Here is a 22,310-nt window from a genome sequence, read left to right on the forward strand (position 1 = left end):
GGATTAGGGTCCCTGCTAACTCGAGTCAGGGCTGAATAAGTCTAGTTATGTCTTCTAGGACCTGCTGGTTTCTTTAACTGTGAGTAAGATGTTCCAGAGCGGCTACTTCAAGGTCTGTTTCATAGAAGTGTGGAAGTCATTGCGAACCGCTATGATCCAGCCCTAGAAAATGATTTTCTCAGGTTCCTTCCCACTGGAAAGAAATCTAACAGTCTCATTACTCAAATTCGCAACTTACTACCAAATTTTCTTTAAAATTTTTTGAAAAAACCTAATACTTGTGACCACAACAGGGCCAAAAATGAAGAAAACATGTGTCTGTAAGCACCTATCTGTTAGATGAATTCATCTGACTTTTAACATATGGCGCCATCTAGCATCAGAAGCGGTAATACATAAAAAGTAATCTATGAAGAATGAAGCGCCGAATATATATTTCAAAAAAGGTCTGAATGAAACCTTCTAAATGAAGTTTGTAATTGCTTACAATTTTAGAAAACCAAATCCTTGTGTGCTTCTCCTGTCGGGTGAAAAAATAATCGTGACACGTCCAGACTGTACCAGACACAGAAAAAGGGAACCCTAAATAACTTTGTTGCTTTTCAAGATAAACAAATGAAATTTGGTATATCGTTAGAATAGTTATATGATTGTGATATTCTGTTGTTTTCCATCACTGCCGGTTTCCTGTTCGTTCATTTTTGTGAATTAGTTTTTTTCTTCTTATGGGCTTATTAACCAACCGATTTAAAAAATAATTATATCAAATTATTGGGAAACAGAAAGCGAAATTTCAAAAGTAGTTGTTTTCAATAATTTGTTATTAAAAAAAAAAAGTAAATGCCGAAATTAATGGTTTCGACAGTTTAAATAGGCGTCATCAAAATGTGAATGAAGTGAAACGTGAATAAACCGGAAGTGATGGGAAACAATAGAATATGTCAAAAGATGCTCTTATAACTATTCTATCGATATATCAAATTTCATTTGTTTATCTTGAAAAGTAAAGCACCAAACCAAAACAATTTCTTTCTTTTCTGCTTACCTGTTCTTTAAACTTCGTGGTTGTAATCTGACAAATGTCATTCGTATATAATTTCTTTTGTCATAGAATAGAGATGGTATATGTGGTGAGGTTCGAAATTCACATGTTTGAATCACTAAAGTGACAATTTTTTTTAAATACAATTATGGTATTAGGTAGCGTAAAAAAAATTCTATAAACCGCACTGGAGTGTCAAAGAGAGTACTGAGTTTAAGTTCTCAAAGGTTTGACCAAAAAAAAAAAAGGTTAATAACGAACTCCACTACGAATATGAAGGAAAAAAGTAAATAAAGTATCTACATAAACCAGTGAAATAATTGAATAACAAAACATAGTAAAATCTTTAATGTATATTAAGAGGATAGTGTGAATTTGTGATGATTTTAAAATGGTAGAGCCAATTTTTGATTATCAGTTCCGCCTCATCCTAATAGGTGATAGTACTGTTGGAAAAAGCTCTTTGTTGAAATATTTTACTGATGGAAAATTTGCAGAGGTATAGTATTGCAATTTTCTTACATTCAATTAATATTTTCCTAATATGTGTAACTCAAATAGTTCATCATAGTAAATAATTATGTCCATATTAAACCACCAACTGACCACCACCACAACAAGATAAAATTCTCAATTTATGTTTATGATATAACTAAAAATCCTCTAACATGTTTATGAAAAGTTCTAAACTGTAAAGGTCAAGTTTAGCAACTTTTCTGTAAATTGCACTTAAAATTATGGCAAAATGCTTGAAATGTGTATAATTTTACCAGAAAAATTATCTATTTTACCAGAATATTGTTCTGGTAAAATAGAGAATTTTCAACACTCTGTAGCTTTTAAATTCACAGCTTCATCACTCCACTAACTTTAATATCCTTGGAAGTCAAATTTGGGTTATGTTGAAAGCAGCCTATTGTGATGGTATAGAAAAATATTACAATCTATTCTTTTTAAAAGGGAGTTTTAATCTACTTGTCTCCCCAAAAAATGTATATTGCCAATGCCTTGTTGTTCCAAATGCATCCCTTTCTTATTGCTATACAAACAAACAGAGTAATAAAATTTTAAATAATCATCCATTACTCTCAAAGAGACTTAATAAGTATATGACCAAAGGGGGTAGAAAGTAAACTCAAAGTCCAAGTTTCATAAATCAAGCATCTATTAAAGGTTATGCCGCATTAGGGCATCATCAGACCTATCTAAATACAAAAACTACACACTGACTCACACTAATATAAATAAAAAAATATAAAATAAAATAACTTTACACCATCGTGTATTGTTATTGACTCCAGTACGCGATGCCATACTCTGTAATCCATGGCAAGAGGCAATATTTTCAAAAAGTCAATGTATGGTGCGCCATATCTTACCATTTAGGTATTATTGGCCATACTTTATTGAAGGATCTATTAATTAAGAAATGTATCTTCAGATCAAAGAATAAATATTTATTTTCAACACGTCCAGCACACTCCACTATTCGAGTAACAGAATGGTTGAATAGAACTTTTCCAAATCAATGGATTGGAAGATGCGGCCCAATTGAGTAGCCACCGAGGTCACCTGATTTAACCATTTCTGATTCCTATTTATGGGGCTGCCTCAAGCAAATTGTTTATTCCGAGCCAAATGACAGGGATACCTAATGACAGGGAATTACTAAAACAAAGAATTAGAGATGCTTGTAATTCAATTTCCATTGAAGAAATTATAAATTCTTTTAAAATGTTTAGGAAAGATATTGAAAAATGTTTTGATAATGGAGGTAGCAACATTGAATAAATTTAAAATAAGTAAATAAAATAAATTTTCTTGTTAAATTAGACATACTAAGTACATTTTATTACAAACATATTTTTGAGGATGGTTTGTAACTCTTAGATCACTGATTTAACTATTAGATAAATAAATTAGTTAGTTTTTCTCTAATAATTAAATATGAATACAAAAATTAATTGGTACACAAAACTTAAAAATCAAAGTAGGCCTATACTTATAAAATTCGGACACAATTTTGCATTCTAAACAACTTTTTCTTATAAACTTTTTTTATATCTTGCCTAGAAATACTACTTTATTTACTCATAAAATTTAAAAAATGCTCATATCCAGCATGCTTGATTTTAAAAATATAAAAATATGGTGAATTTTGTTTTTTAATCAGGCAGTGCTGAATGCCAAAAGGTCAAGTTTCAACTACAAAATTTTTTGTCATTTTTTCGTATAAATGAAACCTTGCAAATTTTGGTACTAGTTTTTCATTTTTATCGACGGTTATTGAAAAAAAGAAAGAAAGATTTGATATAATCTATTGTTTTTAATAGTATACATATTTTTTAATTCCTGATCCAAATCTTTTTCAAGTAGCTTGTTATAAATAAGTTTTAAGGTATCATCTTGGTGTTGAATACATAAAAACCAATCATCAGAACAAATAATACTACACATGTTGCGACATGTTTCAAGAGCATCCACATGTTTGAATCGTAAGCCACCATGGCGCTACACGCGGTAGCATATCGCGTTTGGTAAAAGTAGATTGTGCAAGACATTTTTGTGAAGATTAGATTAGATTTGTGAAGAGCAATTGGTTATATGTAATTGTAAAATGAATACCTACTAGATAAACTCTAAATAGCTTTACAGACTCAATAATATCAAGGGTTTCTAACTCAAAAGAGTGATAAAGTTTTTCATCTTTAAATGTCATTCTGCTATAGTACATTACAGGCTTAAAATTTTCCTCATGGTTTTGTAATAAAATGCTTTCTATACCTTTACTACTAGCATCCATATGCAATTCAGTTTCTAAATTTGGGTCATATATGCAAAGTAAAGGCTGTAAAGTTATTTTTTTTAATTTCATTTCAAGTGCCTTTTCGTTAGTAGCTGACCACTTCCATTCCATTGTTTTTTTAAGAGGTTAGTCAATGGGGCTACAATTAGTGCATGATCTTTAACAAACTTCCTAAAATATGAAGTTAATCCCAGAAACTGTCTTAGTTCATGCAAATTTGTGGGCACCAGAAAGTTTGACACTGCCCTAATTTTATTTATTATTTATTATTATACAGGATCAACCCCATTACAAAAAAGAATAATACAACATAATAATTTATTTAACCTAACCACAATAATAAACTATTAAATTCTAACAGAATTAACAACCATTTAATTGTTATTAACACTGATTTGGATCTGATAACTTAGTGACATAGTGATTAGAGTTAGGTTATTAAATTTACCTAAATTTCAGACACTAAAAATGCATGATTCTCTTTATGACAGAAGATTACATTGCTATTGTCCAAACCATATAGAAAGAAAATTAAATCTCAAATACTTGGGAATCATACTAGGTAAAAACTTAAACTGGAAAGATAATTTAAAATATGTTACACAAAATACTAGAAAATTAATCTTTAAGTTTTATGAATTGAGGAATATATTACCATTGATAACCCTTAGAACAATTTACTGTGCACTTGTTGAGTCTGTGATTTCTTATGGGATAGTAGTTTGGGGTAATGCAGGACCTACAGTAATTTCCAAATTACACAATGTACAAAAGTAGATAATTAAAATAATGCTTTTTAAAAGCAAAAGGTTAGTGAAATTGTTAACCAAATACAAGTTTAAATAGGCCTATGCATTATTCTTTATTAAATAATCCAATCATTTAACAACAAGTAATTTTAATTTAACTAAAAGTGACATTGTACCAATTTTTTATCCCAAACTCGTGATATAAATTCAAAAAACTGGATCAATAAAATTGAACAGCTTGGTCAAATTAATCTGTGAAAAGACGTTACAAAGTCGTATTTTATGCAGGCTAAACTGGCAGGAATAGCGAAAGGGTAGCTGTTTCTTGCCCTTTGAATTCACATGGGTTAATATTAGGTTATTGTTACTTATACCTGAATTTTTATCAGCAGATTACATTTCCCTTATGGTGCTGATAGGAAGAGCATTAAATTTGTTGATTTTTAAAATGAATTTAAAACGGCCGATTATAATGGTATCAATAATTATCTAGGTCCAGTTAACTATGACACTTTATTGGGGTGTCAAATGATTTTAATGTGATAGTCTCTCAAGTTCGTCCTATTTTAGGAATGGCTATAGCACTCTTTGTGCTATTAAAAAGGTATAAAGCATTCCAGTTTCCTTCTTGGTTTTCAGCTGAATTGAGAACATTGGTTAAATTGAAGAAAGGGGCTCATAATTGTTACAGGACCAGTAATCGAGCAGCTGACTATTTAAAATTTTCTAATGTCAGAAAGAGACATGAAAACTGTGAAAATATATCACTATGTGAAAATATCACTCAAAGTGTAAAACTTTGAGTGATATTTTCTATTAAAATCATCTTTTGAAGTTAGATCAGCAGCTTTATACTAACCTTAAAAGTTTTTAGTTTAATTTAAATAAGGATAGGGAGGTAAATGGAATACCTAATTTGATGAATTACAGAAATAATGAATTCTTCGGATGTGAGGAAATTGCAGAGTTTTGCTCATTTTTTTTTCCACTGTATAAACAGAAAAGCCCAAATTATCCTAGTGCTTGTGATCAGACTAGAGTAAATAATACAATTATTCCCAATGTAAATTTGTCATTTGAATTGGTATTTGATTCAATTTTTAAGCTAAAGCTAAGTTCAGGTCCATTTACTACAGGTACTATTTCTTACCCTCTTTTTATTATATTTGAAAGATCTTTGGATACTGCAGCTTTTCCAACTCTATGGAAACACAGCTTTGTGGTACCAATATTTAAGGCTGGTGATATAAGTGAATTAATGAATTATAGAAGTGTGAGAATACAGTCTGCAATCCCAAAGCTTTTGGATGGGCAAAGCTATTTATGATCAGTTGCATTTTCATTGTAAGGAGTTATTGGTGGGTGAGCAGCTTGGGTTCACACCTGGAAAATCAACATTGACAAATTTGCTGATATTTCATCAGGATTTACTAACTGCCTTCCTTGGGAAAGAGGTATCAGGTAGTAGTCATCTACACTGTCTTCTACAAGGTTTTGATAGAGTTAATCATGGCTATTACTAAGGAAGTTGGAACTGTTTGGCTTTCCTGGGAGATTAGTGGGTTGCTTTTTTTTTCTTGTCAGGAAGGGACCAGAAAGTTTGCATTGGTAATACTAGGTCAGGCAACATTGTTGTTTACTCTGGTATTCTGCAGGGTGGCCATTGTTCACCTCTGCTATTTAATACATTTATTAATGATATTGCCTCCTGTTTTGAAAATAGTAACTTCTTGATATTTGCAGATGATGTTAAATTTATAGACAAATATCATCTTCCCTTGACCAGATTAAGTTGCAGCAGGATTTAAACAAATTGTATGAATGGTATATTAATAATAATTTATTTTTAAACATTAGCAAGTGTATTATTATGATTTTTTATAAAGCAAATAAGAGGAATGATCCATCTTAGTCAACGGTATTGCTAGCCGCAATATTCGGTACTGCAGCACAATAAAGGACTTTGGGATATGGTTTTATGAACAACTAACTTTTAATACACACATTAATAATATAATCTTAAACTCGTCCAGGGTTCTTGGCTTTGTGGTTCGCAAGTGTAGGGCTTTCTCACTGGAGACCTGCAAGAGAGTTTATATCTCACTTGTAGTTTCTCTGCTTGATTATGGTTCAATGGTTTGGTCACCATTTTACATGAACAGCTGTTTAGCCTTAAAACCGGTTCAGAACCACTTTGTTGGATTTTGTCTGTTTAAGCTAACTATAAGAGTCCCTGATAATCATATATATGACCATGCATTGGAGATGCTAAATCCAAAATCTTAAAACAAAGATGTTTACATTCTGATCTTATTTTTATATTCAAGTTGTTAGATGGTCATATAAATTGCCCTGAACTTCTGAAGATGATTTTCTTTAATGTGCCAACTAGAAACCTAAGACATAATCGTTCGTTTTCCGTGCCTTTTCGTCGCACGAATTATGCACCACACTCCCCAATTGAGAGGAATTGAGAGGAAGATTGTTAAACTCAGGTGAAGTGGATATTTTGGGTAATGCCCTTTGCATCAAATTAGAGAAATTATTTGAATCTTTTTGTTAATTTTTTTCCAATTTTTTTACTTTTGATTATGGACGGTATTTTAATTTTTAATATTTGTGATATTAGCTTTTAGTTTTTGTTCTTTTTTATATTCATTGGTTGTCATTAAGTTATCAGATCCAAATCAGTGTTAATAACAATTAAATGGTTGTTAATTCTGTTAGAATTTAATAGTTTATTATTGTGGTTAGGTTAAATAAATTATTATGTTGTATTATTCTTTTTTCTAATGGGGTTGATCCTGTATAATAATAAATAATAAATAAAATTAGGGCAGTGTCAAACTTTCTGGTGCCCACAAATTTGCATGAACTAAGACAGTTTCTGGGATTAACTTCATATTTTAGGAAGTTTGTTAAAGATCATGCACTAATTGTAGCCCCATTGACTAACCTCTTAAAAAAACAATGGAATGGAAGTGGTCAGCTACTAACGAAAAGGCACTTGAAATGAAATTACAAAAAATAAATTTTCCGGCTTTACTTTGCATATATGACCCAAATTTAGAAACTGAATTGCATATGGATGCCAGTAGTAAAGGTATAGAAAGCATTTTATTACAAAACCATGAGGAACATTTTAAGCCTGTAATGTACTATAGCAGAATGACATTTAAAGATGAAAAACTTTATCACTCTTTTGAGTTAGAAACCCTTGATATTATTGAGTCTGTAAAGCTATTTAGAGTTTATCTAGTAGGTATTCATTTTACAATTACATATAACCAATTGCTCTTCACAAATCTAATCTAATCTTCACAAAAATGTCTTGCACAATCTACTTTTACCAAACGCGATATGCTACCGCGTGTAGCGCGATGGTGGCTTACGATTCAAGACTTCGATTTTGAAATTAAACAAAGACCGGGAAATAAAATGAAACTGTGGATGCTCTTGAAACATGTCGCAATATATGTAGTATTATTTGTTCTGATGATTGGTTTTTATGTATTCAACACCAAGATGATACCTTAAAACTTATTTATAACAAGCTACTTGAAAAAGATTTGGATCAGGAATTAAAAAATATGTATACTATTAAAAACAATAGATTATATCGAATCTTTCTTTCTTTTTTTCAATAACCGTCGACTGAACTTAAGACAGTACTGTCAACGAGTCCTGGATCGAAAGATGAAACTAGTTTTAAAAATTCTAGTTGGTGAGTTAATATGCATGACTATACCAGATGAGTCGAAAATCGACTAGAGAGATTTTTTAGCGTCACACACAGTGGAGAAGTCAATGTTAATGTTGATCGCCACATAAAATTAGTTTGAACTTAAGACAGTACTGTCAACGAGTCCTGGATCGAAAGATGAAACTAGTTTTAAAAATTCTAGTTGGTGAGTTAATATGCATGACTATACCAGATGAGTCGAAAATCGACTGGAGAGATTTTTTAGCGTCACACACAGTGGAGAAGTCAATGTTAATGTTGATCGCCACATAAAATTAGTTTGGTATTTAAAGGTAGGGGCTCTAGCAAGCTCAGTAATTTCTGAAAAAATATATTTGCGTTCGCGTCGGGAGTTCTGTAAATACAAATCATATAGAGATTATAATTATTATGATAGATAATACAAAATTCGAATACTCTTTTAGGTAGCAGATTATCAAACTTGGTAATTGGTCAGTTGAAAAATCGTTGTTAGTAGAAATTATTATGTTATCTCCATAAGATAAATTACTTTTATTAAATGTAGCGATTGTTGTATATTTTTTAAGAAAAACAGGCTCATCAACATTTAACCAATGTTCAGTAATGGCGATGCTGTCTAAAAGAAAAAATAATTAATCTGTGTTATGTCAGATAAAAAGTGAGACCTAAAGGCAGCCAGATTCGACTTGATTTATCCCATAGGCGTCGTGAAAGCAATAATATAACTCGAAAGGTCCTCAGATGCTAACAAGCAAGTTTGATGCTACTACAAGTGTGTCCTTCAAAGCAGAAATTAGATAGTTAGTCGTGAAGATAGGCAAGAAACAACCTAAGAGGTTTTTAATATTGATAGACCTTCTAGTCTTGCCAATAAGGCAAGGCGCAAATTGGAATACTTATAGCACTTGTGAGGCGACGCAGCACAGCACGTTGTTTTGTAAACTACAGGATTGAATATATTGGCGCAAATTGACGACGCAACGCGACCTGGCACGACACGCGTGTTCATAACTATTATTTACAACAAGTGTTTTACTTATTTTTTTTACCAACAATGACAGAACAAAAGTTAATAGAGGTAATATTGGAACACAGCTTTACGATACAAAAAATGCTAATTATATGAAGACAAAACTAAAGAATCGGATATGGAGTGATATTGCAAATGATTTAAATTTCACAACAATTGTTTCGTTCGTCTGTCAAAAATATCAGACATTTTCCCGATGGCAGCTAGTCGCGAAATAACAATCAAATGCAAACCTCGGCGTTTCCTATTTGAAACCGCGTGTCCCAATATGCGGATCACCACGCAGCACGTGTAGCACGTACAAAAAAGATTCAGTACCGGTTTAATTAAGCATTAAAAATAAGAGTACCTTCATATAAAGAAAATATGTAGTTTTTAAAACATTTGCAATTTAAGACTTTTATATCAATAGAATACTATACGGTTTCTAAATTGAATCAGTTAGTCATAACAGCGCGGTGTTAGAACACTATCAATAGCCTGTTCAAGCGTTAGTCTGGTAAGAATCAACGGTTACTGTCAAAAATGTTAAATGACGTCACGGTTAAGGCTATTGGCATCCATCCAAGGGATGCTTTAATATTGCGGTCGATCGGTTATTTGTTTATAATATATGTATATTCGGTGGCGCTGTATTGTGTACATGGATGTTGTTCTTAAAACTTAATTATTCTTTTGGATGGAGTTGAACAAAACCCACTTGTGGTTTTACATTTCTTAAAAAATGTTGGGCCTGATACATTTTTGTATATTTTGGCAAATATATATAATATTATAGTAGTTTTTGTTTGTTTATACAATATACGTTTTCGATTTTTTTTATTTGTCAGCTGTCAAACGCTATAACTTTCCTCATAAGCAGAGTTACTGGCGGCTAAACCGATGACGTCATTCGATTAATACCAAATGTCGCTTGTATAAAGCGGTATTTACTTTTGGTTTTAACCACTCCTGGCTTGGACAGGCTACAAGTAATACAATATTGTCAATACTTGTCATTTGTCAAATGTCAATAATAAATCATGCCGGGAAAATAAAATTTATGCACACGAAGATTTATTAAATTTATTTATTATTTACGGAGTTATTTCAAAAACATGCATTTGCATTACATTTGCGACTCGATTTCCGAAAAAACAAAAACCATCACAAAATACTGTCAAGAAGTTTATTAAAAATATTCAAGAATTTTAGATCAGTATGAGCAAGAGTTTAAAATTGCAATTTTGGCATATTTTAGGGCATCCCCAAGAATATCTACCAGGAATTAGAATCACAATATCTGTCACCAATAATAAGAATTTTAGAATTTTATGAAAACATTAATTTTAACCATATATCTTTACCATTGTTTAGCATATTAAGAAGACCGATTTTTCATCGGTTCAATTCATTTTACTCCGATCTTAGGAAAATATTTTCTTTGTGGATACGGATCTGGACGGATGAAGCGAAGTTTACGAAAAATGGAACTTTTAATCGACGAAATTGCCATTATTGCAGCGACACAAATTTGTATCCATTTAGAAAATTACCTAGAATATAATGTTTATTGTACCATAAGAAATGACAGCCTCGTGGCCTTAGAATTTTATGAAGATAATTTAAATTGTCAAGAGAGTTTTGAATTCTTCTAGTAAGCGTTATAGTATCATCTTGCACAATTCTGGCTGATCGTAGAAATTACACAATGCATCCTGCTCTCCAGATCTGACAGTACTCGATTTTTTTATATGGGAACAATCTAAAGTATTATCAGTTATAATTAATTATCAATAAATACCAAAAGTGAGGTTTACCGCAGTAACCTCCAAAGAAGATTCCATGCGAAGGCTCAGAACTGCATTTGAAGAACTTAACTCTCAGTCAGTCAATATGCAGTGCAAGAAATGGCTAGAGCTTCAAGGGTTTAACGAAGGGTATTTAAATAAGGATAAAAAAAATATATTAAAATAATTTTTATAACTTTTCATACTATTATTAGTAATAAAGTTGAATCGAACGAATTTGAATAAGGCAATGGTTACATGGATGAAATTCTTCATTGCAGTAAAAAGTGTTTTCGATAACTGGACAACCGTTTCCATTGAGCTGGACTCCCTAGTTAGTACGTACTAAGTGAGGGTATTTAGGAATAATCTCAAGTGGGATTTTTGGATTATACGGAACAGGTAATGGAAAAACAAATGTGTGAGGCTTCAGTATTGGTACCTGATTAGCAAATATTATACTCTATTCCAGAATTGTATAGAGTAATAGACTTGATTCGGGCTTCTGCTTTTTTACAAAATATAAAGGGTAAACTGCAAATTGATTGCAGTATTGGTCATAAATATAGTAACAAATAGGTACAATTTTCCTTTAATATTTTTGATTTCTTAAAAAGTGCACGTGCACATTGATAGATATTTTACAAAAGGTTTATTTAAGCATATTTTTTGATATTTTAGAAAATAAACAAACAATCGTTTTTTAGGAATTGGAAAAGATATTTGTTTTAATATTAATAGCACAAGAAGCGAACTCATACTTTTACTTATAATTTTACTTACCCGAATTTAATATCCATTGATTGCAAGTCCTTAAGTTTCACTGGAAATCTAAACATCCAACGGTAGAATCTGTGCGTGAATTGCCACAATTAAAATTTGCATTCATTTCCATATGGACGTTTTTTAGCACTTATTTCATCCATTTTTAATTTAAGGCTTTAAAGTGTAGCCAAACAAGACACAACTATGAAAATATTTTTTATAATAACACACTAAGGAAAAAATAGACCATTTGGGTTGCGTAGACCAATTGGGTTTTTGCAATGCTCTCATTCGTCGAGAACAGGTTATGAGCGTGGGAAAAACCTAATATCTAATTTCGGGTTTTGGGTACTTCCCTGATCATGCTTATTGTATTAATTAGTATTCTATAATTAACATTAAAATTGCTACATTGATATACATTTTAGAAACAAAAATATAATTAGGGGGCTTTAAATTTATTCTGTTATTATAACTATAGGACTTATTATAGTACTGCTGAGAACTGAAATATAAATTTAATTGACATACATATACATTAAGTATGTATCTATAGCTCCCTCCATCAATATCACAATATCAGCTTTATACATTTATTTTAAATATTTTCTGATTCACTAGTGGATAATATATGGTTATGAAAAGCATTTAATTTTGCAAAAATCATGGTATCCTATAAATTATCAACGAAATTTATAAAGAAAAGATTTGCAACAAAATAGCTTCAAAAACAATTTTGAATATTTTGTCAGTTGATAAATTATAGGTAATAAATCAACGTAACGTATACTAAGTAGCGGCGGCTACCGCCAGGCACGAACTCCTCTATTTTTTTTAATAAAATAAAGAATATTAAACTCACTAAAAATTTAAAATAAACAGGTTAAAGTATTAAACTCCCCTCGTAATGTACATAATTAGCCTCCCATCCAAGTCTAAACCGGCAGTGTCATGCATCTGCCGGGGTGATGCGGTCTCAAAGTGTTTGCAACCTTGCCGAGTTCAGCCAGCAGTGCCAACATCGTTTATTTTTATTGCGAATCTAGTTCGCCGTTTCGGTTGGACTTATTTTTCTGTGTTAAATGTAAATAATATCAATAATGAATACTATTAAATATAGTTTAGAAAGTAGGTCACGCTTGAAGAAAAAGTCGAAATTTAAAATTTAGGTGCAAATATTGCTTAAATGTTTGTTTGAATGAAAAATTATTTAAGAGAGTAAAGATGGAAAAACAATTTCATGTCTTAGAAGAATTTCCTTCATTATATAACTTCCTAAATCGAAATATTTCTTAATTAAGTTCAGTAAAAAAATTCAGATATATATGTACATATATCCATAGGTGTGTAATACATTTTAAGAAACACGTACAGGAAATTAATAAAATACTCCACTTATTTATTAAACATTTAGTTAGCTTAAAATTCCCTACATGTTTTGGACACAGGTCCATCATGAGGGGGTACTAAAAGGAAATAGTTCCGAACAAAAGACAAACAGACAGAAAAAATTAATATAAGGTACGCTTACAAAGGTTTAAAATTGGTAACAGGCACACGCCCCAGGGTTTGATTACATGTCAAAAATCCTCTATTTATTAGTATTGTTTTCAATTTTAATTTTTTTATTTTTATTTGTTTACATTCTGTTGTTGACAAGCACTGTAGGTGACATCTATGGGGGAAGTTCTAAAAGTGCCATGGTACCTGATGGTGTGTTACTATAATTATTGTTTTTTTGGTAAAAGCAAGAGGAAAGCAGAAGGTTTATAGAGAACATATTAGATGGCGCGTTAACATAATGATTCGTACGCTGTGGAGAAGGAAAGCAACGAATAAGTACTATATAAAAGAAATTGTAAAGGGTAAGAACGATGTATTAAGAGACTATGAAGAGTTAAGACACAGTGAGTTGAAAAAGTGAGTACAAGAATGATGTACTTGATCATTAACACAGTAATGGTGGTTGTTTTGTGTAGCTTTATTTATTTGGAATATTTCCAACAGATCAAGTTTGTTGCAAAAGCTTTAAGTCAGTAGTTGGATTAAAACTGTGGTTGCTAGTATAAACATGTCTTGCAAAGTTAGATTTGATACTTGTAGGGCAAATATTTCGGTTCTTGCTTTTCTCAATCTCCCTACAATGTTAATTGATACGTGTAGAAAACCTTCTACCGGTCTGTCCAATGTAAAATGCATTGCAATTCTCACTCGAGCACCCTATCCGATAGACTCCTGATTTTTTTTCTGGCGGAATTTTGTCCTTGATAACAAAGAATCTTAATGTATGTTTAGTTTGAAAGCTAGCTAAATTTGAAGCTAACTAAATGTTTAATAAATAAGTGGAGGGAGACTGAAGGATTTTCATTTTACCTTAACCTATGACTCCACTGCAAGTATGAACTATTTCTTCCCTATAAAGAAAGCTGGTCTGGCTACACTAGTCCGCGAGTACAAGAACAATCTACTGACAAGGAAATTGGTTTAACTGGACATTTGGTTTAACCAGGAGTGTTTGAGAAGAAACCTGAGACCCAACTATGTCACCCTAAGGTCCAAAAGTACGTCTACATCAGCCACCAAAGCATTGAGGATAGCAATCAAGGTTTGGATCAAAGAGGAAATTAAGAAATTCTATTTTAAACTTAATCGATCTTAAACTGAAATTTGTATACTTACATTTTAATGATTTGATGTATGAGCCAGAACTTCTTAACTATATGTACGATCAAAACAAATTTTAAATTCCAACGTGTAAAAAACAAAATCAATGTTCTCGCCAAAACCAGTAACAGCTCGCTAAACTTCCCTCCCGAACAAAACAAAATAATTAAGAAAGACGATGTTTTCAACTCAACAGCCACGGACTGTAAGTTTGACAGATATTATGAGTTTAAGTTTTGACAGTTCAATTTTTACATCTGAACTCCGCCATAACACTTCCAGCAATAACTCACTTAACTTCTCTTTTCACCCCAGAATACTTAATTTAAGCAATGTTACTTTTACGGATAACGAAAACTGTATGTTGAATTCTAGTTTAAACTATAATTTTCACATCATTCCCCAAAGAAGGGATTTGGAACTATTGGCGGTCGCGTGCGAGAACATCTTTACCTTTATCAATGATCTCCCTCCCATTAAAGGAGACACTCAGATCCCAGGCTGCTTCATGTATTAACACATCATAGATGCAATAGCTTTTCTCCCTCGAGTGTTTCCCCTAATCTTAAGACGCTAAAATCTTTACAGAATAAGATCACTACTAATAACTTGACCTTAACTACGAGAAATCAGACAAGGACAATTGTCTTGTAATCTGAAGTTCAATATGTTGAAAAAGTTGAAACCTTTTTGTCCACAGATAATTTTTCTGTTGTCAACCTCTGTCGTTCTGACAAATTTTTGGTTAAATTTAAACTCATACCTATCAATCCGTCCATCTCGTTGTTGTACATCCACAAGCATGATATGCCTATTCGTCCAGTGGTTTCTTATTGTGGCTCTCCATGTGACAAGCTGAGTTCTTGGCTCAACCACACTTTACTTAATCTCACTAAGTTTAAAAGTTCATTTCTATAAAAAATTCCACTCAACTAGCTCAAGAGTTGAAAGATATCATTCTACCCGATTCATCCTTTCTAGTATCTTTTGATGTTTCTAACCTCTTCCCTAGCATTCCACTTGAGGACTGTTTACCTTTAGTTGCAGACTTACTTTAAAAAAATACTGATCCTAAGAAAGTCCATATTGACCACCTTTGTGTTCTGGTTGACTTAGTTTTACAACAATTTTTTTTTCAATTTAACTATAAATACTACAAACAAAGCTCAAGTATTGCAATGGGTTCTAGCCTGTCTCCTCTTTTAGCTGAATTGTTTATGTCAGACTTGAAAAATAAAATAGAAAATAGTCCCCTCTTTCAACACATTTTCTTTATCAAACGATATGTGGATGATATTTTTGCCATTATTAAGGGTAGCCCCTCCGACCTTCAAAATTTTATTACGTTCTTAAACTCTTTACACTCATGCATTAATTTTACTTTTGAAATTGAAACCAACGAATCCTTAACATTTTTAGATCTTAAACTAACAGGTATAAACAATAAGATCAAATTTTCAATATTCCGTAAGCCTGCATCCACTGACTGTACCATCCCTTATAACTCAAATCACCCTAATAGCCAGCAATTCGCAGCTTTCTATTCGTACTTTTCTAAACTTTTCTCGATTCCCCTAGACAAAGCTGACTTCAACACGGAGTTAAATATTATAAAACAAATAGCTTCTAACAACCATTTTCCCCCTAAAATTAATCAATAAAATTTATTTCAAACATTTAAATAAAAATCTGATAATCAAACAATCAGACGATCAAAAATATTATCCAATCCCCTTTTGGGGTACGGTTTCATACCAAATCAAAAATATATTTAATTCACATAACATCAATACTAGCTTTCAAACTAAACATACATTAAAATCTTTTGTTATCAACTGTATGGACAAAATACCACCAGAACAAAAATCAGGAGTCTATCGGATAGGGTGCTTGAGTGAGAATCACAATGCATTTACATTGGACAGACCGGACATGTTTATACTAGCAACCACAGTTTTAATCCAGCTACTGACTTAAAGCTTTTACATTTCTGCCGGAAAAGCAACAAACTTGATCTGCTGGAAATACTCGAAATAAATAAAGCTACACAAAACAACCACCATTACTGTGTTAATGATCAAGTACATCATCCTTGTACTCACTTTTTCAACTCATTGTGTCTTAACTCTTCATAGTCTCTTAATACATAGTTCTGAGCCTTTACAATTTCTTTTATATAGTACTTATCCGTTGCTTTCCTTCTCCATAGCGTACGAATCATGTTGTTACCGCACCATCTAACATAATATCTATGTTCTCTATGAACCTTCTGCTTTCCTCTTGCTTTTACCAAAAAAAAAAATTGTTGTAACACACCATCAGGTACCATGGCACTTTTAGAACTTCTTCCATACATGTCACCTACAGTGCTTGTCAACAACAGAATGTAAACAAATAAAAATAAAAAATTGAAAAATTGAAAAGAATAGAAATAAATAGAGGGTTTTTAATATGTAATCAAACCCTGGGGCGTGTGCCTCTTACCAATTTTAAACCTTTGTAAGAGTACCTTATATTAATTTTTTTCTGTGTCTGTTTGTCTTTTGCTCGGAACTATTTCCTTTTAGTGCCCCCTGATGATAGACACCACTATGTCCGAAACATGTAGGGAATTTTAAGCTAACTAAATGTTTAATAAATAAGTGGAGGAAGACTGAAGGATTTTCATTTTACCTTAACCTACGACTCCACTGCAAGTATGGACTATTTCTTCACACTTATATATGTTTCAGAGCTATGAAAAACATTTCCTAAGTAATTTAGGAAGCGCAGTAGCGCTTATCCATTTTTTAATAGTGGAAAACTGAAGTTCGAGCTTACTATTATATACAGTACAAATGATATGTATAGTATCTTAAAGAGCACTAGTATTCTTCAGTTTTTTCATTTGTAATAAAAAATAATTTAAGGGAATGTTTTTTTAAAACCTATAAAATTTTAGAAATTATTTCTAGTACTACTCCAATGACAACTTGTGAGTGTGAAATATATTTTTCATCTTTAAAAAAAAAATAAGTATTTTGTACGATGTACGCTGGCTCAGGATAGACTTAAGGCTCTTGATGCTTTCAACAGAAAAAAAAACTTGTGCAGAATATTTTAGATTTTGTCAATAAAGTCATTGAAGGACTTGCTGCCTTAAAAAAATTGAAGGATATATTTAAAATATAAATAAACAATCTGACAAAAATTTAAAAAAAGCATTTATTAGTGCGCTTGAGACCATACGACTGAATTAAAACTTCTGTAGGCCCATTTAGCTGTTGTTGCATAGATATATCTCCATATATATCTTTGCACAACTGCCGTGCGTAATTTCTTTTTAGTTGATGGTCCTGGAGCACCACTTTTATACAGAGTCTGTATCACTTCCTGCCATAATTCCTTAATATTTATCCGAAAATTCAGAAAATATGAACTTTAAAATGAATTTATAATTTTATTCACTTTAAAAGTAGAATAATTAAATTAATGAACAACAAAAATTAATTTATAAAATTGTACAAGAACGAAATGAAATTACGAAATAATCAAGAAGCACTTTATGACTTCCTACTGTATTTCAACACGCTTATGGCGTTGAAATGCGGTAGCAAAACCGAATATCATCTATCCATACTTTAAACCATAGGTGAATTATGTGCTGTAACCTAGGAGGAATTTAAAAGTATTCAAGCGAGTAAAACCTGTTAGAATCATACCTGTAATTAAGATTGCAAGACATAAATGGTGAAATTAAATAGATAATTTTATTATTCCATCTTACAATTATTATTGAATAATGATGAAAGCAAACTTTAAATTTTGTAAAATGGAAATGTTATTATTTTAGGTACCATAAGAAAAGAGATATTTGGACATTAAGAAAATAAAAGTTATTGTCTGATATGTTATAGGTTAGGCCCATATCCAAAACCCGATCAAAACAGTAAATATACGGGGTGTTTGAAGCATAGGCGGAAAATATTTTAGAGAGTTATTCTTTGTTAAAAAATTATATGTTTGCCCATGAGCGTTCGCGATTTATATTTAATATTTTATTGTAATATGTATTTTATATATTTTTTGACGTATATACATATATGCACTTGGAGTTTTCCAAGATGCGCTTTTCATCTAAAATATTTTTAATATGGCTCCGGTACTATCGGTGGCGTCATTTTGTAAATATTGTAGATGGGATGAGCCTCTTTGAAAACCACACATTTCTAGAAAAATATAACACAGAGTGAATCAGATATGGACCGCAAAAATGATCATAGTGAAACACCCTGTAAACGTTATTAGTTATTTTTTTAAATAAAATTAACAAAATTATACTTGAAAATAATATAGTAGACTAATTAAACTTTATGAAATGAAATTATTTATGAAAATAGATATGTGAAAGATAAATAAATTTAAACGTTGGAGAAATATACAGGGGGTTCTATTTAAAATTATTAAAATCTTACTACTCATAATTTTTTTATTGTCGAATAGCAAATATTATTGACTTACTATACTAAACCACTCTGTATTGATTTTTTCCTGAAAAATAATAATAGAAAACTGATAAAAGAATATTTTGATTATTATAATAATGCATTCTAATATTATTCTAGCACAGCTAGTCTAGTCTTCATGTACATGTGTTTATTTTTTAGTAGCGTTTGGCAATTTTTTTTTAATATTGTCTATTAAAGAGTTAAATAGTAATGAAAAAAAAATTAAAGAGTTCCTTTCTGACTGAACTCGATTTCTTGTTTTTGCTCCTGAAGATGTGTTTTTTCTGCGACTTATTGCTGTCCGCTGTACCTTTATTGTCCTGCTTATTCTAAAAACCGCTTCATTAAGTATTAAGTCGATAGCTTGATTTGAGGTATATTCACTTACTAATTAGTTAAAGCGAATTAGTAAGTGAATATACCTCAAGTCAAGCTATCGATTGATAGCTTTTTAAACCACCAGAACTTGGGTTCTGCTCAAGCGCTTCCACTAGTCTGTTGACTCCTATTTTCAAATTTGACGGCGCCGATTGATACTGAACTTGAAACTCTTGGGTATTTACATATTCTCTTCGTACATTTTCAGAAGGATTAATTTCTCTTTTTTTTACACGCTTTCAGTAGTGTAATATGTATTCTGAATGTTAGAATTGGTTAAATTTGAAACATATTCGTTCGAGCTTAGAACATTGAAAGGCTAGAAGTAGCATGCCGTGGAACTATGGGCAGGTTTGTTTGCTTGCAACATCCCTGATGCAGTGATGCTAAATGCTTATATAGAAATGGCAAAAATCACTTTATAATATCATAAAAATTTTCAATTGTTTCCGAAGGTACAAAACAATACTACAGCTCCCCTTTAATAAAATATCAAGCATATTTTTTTTAAATAAAATATGATAAGATACTCTATATCGAAGTCAATAATGTCAATATACGTTAAATAAATGTAAATAAAGTACGAAGAAACGAGAAAACGGTAATGTCATTGCAACTCCGCTCGATCGCATTGTTGATGCCACCAATACAAGCACTCTCTACCAGTGACGTCTTTGACAAATATTTCTATGATATATATTTATTAATTATTATAAAGTTTGAGTATAAGTAATATTACCATATATGAGTTATTTATGTGTTTTTAATAAATCATGTTTTAAGACACAATTTTTTTTAACATTTTGCAAAATTTTATTGTTATTGTTATATTGAACAAAACTCAGTTTTACATCACTTACTTTATCACATAATATATACTTCTATGATGTTGACTTTTTCAAAGTGACAGTATTGCTACAGCGAAAAGAGTTAAAACTACAAGGAAATTGTGAAGGAGTTGCAGGTTTTTTATAGGTTATAAGATTTTTATTATGGGTATTTAGCCTGTACAATGGTTTTAAAACATTTAACACTGACCTATTTAATATCTAATAGCAATTATATCATATTAATTTGTACTAAAAAACAAAGCTTACCTAAGAATAAAAGACTATGTACAATAGATTAGATTAGATTGTTTATTAGTGGTAATATACAAACTTAAAAAGTACTTTTACTTTACAAGTCAAATAATATATGTAGTATGTTGAGCTTTTTCGGAAATCATGTTATTATTTTTTAAGTATTTTAATAATGACTTGAGACATTTAATTCGATTTCTTTGGCGCAAATTTGTTTGTTGCAATCTTCAAATTTTAATTTTTTGTTCTTTATTTTTTTTCACAATTTGGCGACTAACTTCAGCTTTTGAAACGGTGGAATTATCAGTGTTTAGTATCTAGAATAATGTACATAAAAATATAGTATTACCAAAATTAAAAATGTGTCAATTTTTTAAATAAATATATATGAACTTATTATATTAAAAAAAAACTTACTTTTTGTGTGGTGATGATATTAATGTTATTAAATTAATATCTTTCTCCAAGCATACCTCTACATCTCTAAATCTAAAAACTAAAATGAAAAGAAAAAATAAAAAAGTGTATTATGATATTCCAATTAATCAATAAAATGTATTTTATTATAAAGAATCTTTATAATATCATAGATTTTAATGATTAATTGCATTTAATTAAACAAATATAACACAATAAAATACTATATCACTTTTAAATAAGATATATAGAATAAGATGATACATGGCATAAAACTCTTATTTGTACTTAGAGAAAGAACTGAACAATAATTTTTAAATGTGCTATATGGGTGTCTATTTTTAGTGTATTTTTACCTTTTCCTTAGCGGAGTAGCAGTTAAACTAAAACGGTTTGGAAATTGTTGACCTATACCCCACGGTTACTGTGAACTATTAATCTCAGATGCAGTTATTGTTGATAATAAATGATCAGATCTGTAATTATACAAAATTTGGTGTATTTTAATTATCCATACTAGTCTATATTAGCTTCACTGTACTATATACCGTTTTGGAAGCTAAAGAAGTCTTTGCACTCTTCAACAAAATACGATTTGAGCGGTGAGAAAGGCGCCATTCGCGTTTTGAAATGCGATATGAATTCAAAATATAGAAATAAACGCTTCTGTCTAAATTCATCCAAAGGTGCAACAGGCCTAGTAATTTAAAGGTGCCTTCTGCGAGCTACTTTTAAATCCCTATGTGATATTTGTGCTGACGCGTGGTAGCATTTTTGTGATGTTCTAAAAACGAACACCTACTTAATTCCTCCTGTATTTTAACACGTCGCCCTACTACAGAGTAGAATTATTATTACTTATGAATTCATAAAGCTTGTTTAAGAAGTATTTACCAATATGTCAAAAAATCGCAGTTGAGGATTTTTGCAATTTTCTAACATTTCCAAAGCCAATGTTATTACATTATCTAAAAAAAATTATAATTAATAGAAAATTATATAATTGTATATGTTTAAGAGATTTTTAAATCAAGTAGTCATTGTAATTATTGTTGTACAAAATAATATATTAACTTGCGCCTACATACGTGTACCATATGGATAAAAAGCTTTATTAAGGCGACAAGCGCAGTGTGAAAATTATTATTAGTTATATAGTATTTAAATTAACTTTGTTGATTAGCAGATTAATGCTAATTTTGAAATATTTTTTTTAGGTATCAGACCCCACAGTTGGAGTTGATTTTTTCGCACGCTTGATTGAGGTGAAAGACGGAACTAGAATAAAGCTGCAGCTATGGGACACTGCTGGGCAAGAGAGATTTCGTTCTATTACAAAATCATATTATCGAAACTCTGTTGGGGCGTTATTGGTGTATGATATCTGCAATATGTAT

The 22,310-nt window shown here is 31.0% G+C and overlaps 1 protein-coding gene and 1 long non-coding RNA gene across 4 annotated transcripts in view; one reads left to right on the forward strand and one right to left on the reverse strand.

Annotated features, from left to right (window-relative positions):
* The window catches only part of LOC126738846 (uncharacterized), a 63,469-nt gene extending 48,712 nt beyond the window's left edge, over positions 1 to 14,757 (reverse strand). For both annotated transcript variants that reach the window (XR_007661466.1, XR_007661465.1), the window contains exon 1: positions 14,565 to 14,757. This is a non-coding gene — a long non-coding RNA (uncharacterized LOC126738846). The remainder of the gene's footprint in view (positions 1 to 14,564) is intronic.
* LOC126738820 (ras-related protein Rab-39B) overlaps positions 1,115 to 22,310 on the forward strand; it is a 71,207-nt gene continuing 50,011 nt past the window's right edge. The window contains exons 1-2 of one of the 2 annotated variants that reach the window (XM_050444282.1): positions 1,115 to 1,541; positions 22,131 to 22,306. In XM_050444282.1, the coding sequence (XP_050300239.1) occupies positions 1,434 to 1,541; positions 22,131 to 22,306 (284 nt within the window). In that variant the 5' untranslated portion in view covers positions 1,115 to 1,433. The remainder of the gene's footprint in view (positions 1,542 to 22,130; positions 22,307 to 22,310) is intronic. The other variant, XM_050444276.1, reaches the window with a different exon arrangement.

Source organism: Anthonomus grandis, chromosome 1 (assembly GCF_022605725.1).
Source record: "Anthonomus grandis grandis chromosome 1, icAntGran1.3, whole genome shotgun sequence".
Lineage (NCBI taxonomy): Eukaryota > Metazoa > Arthropoda > Insecta > Coleoptera > Curculionidae > Anthonomus > Anthonomus grandis.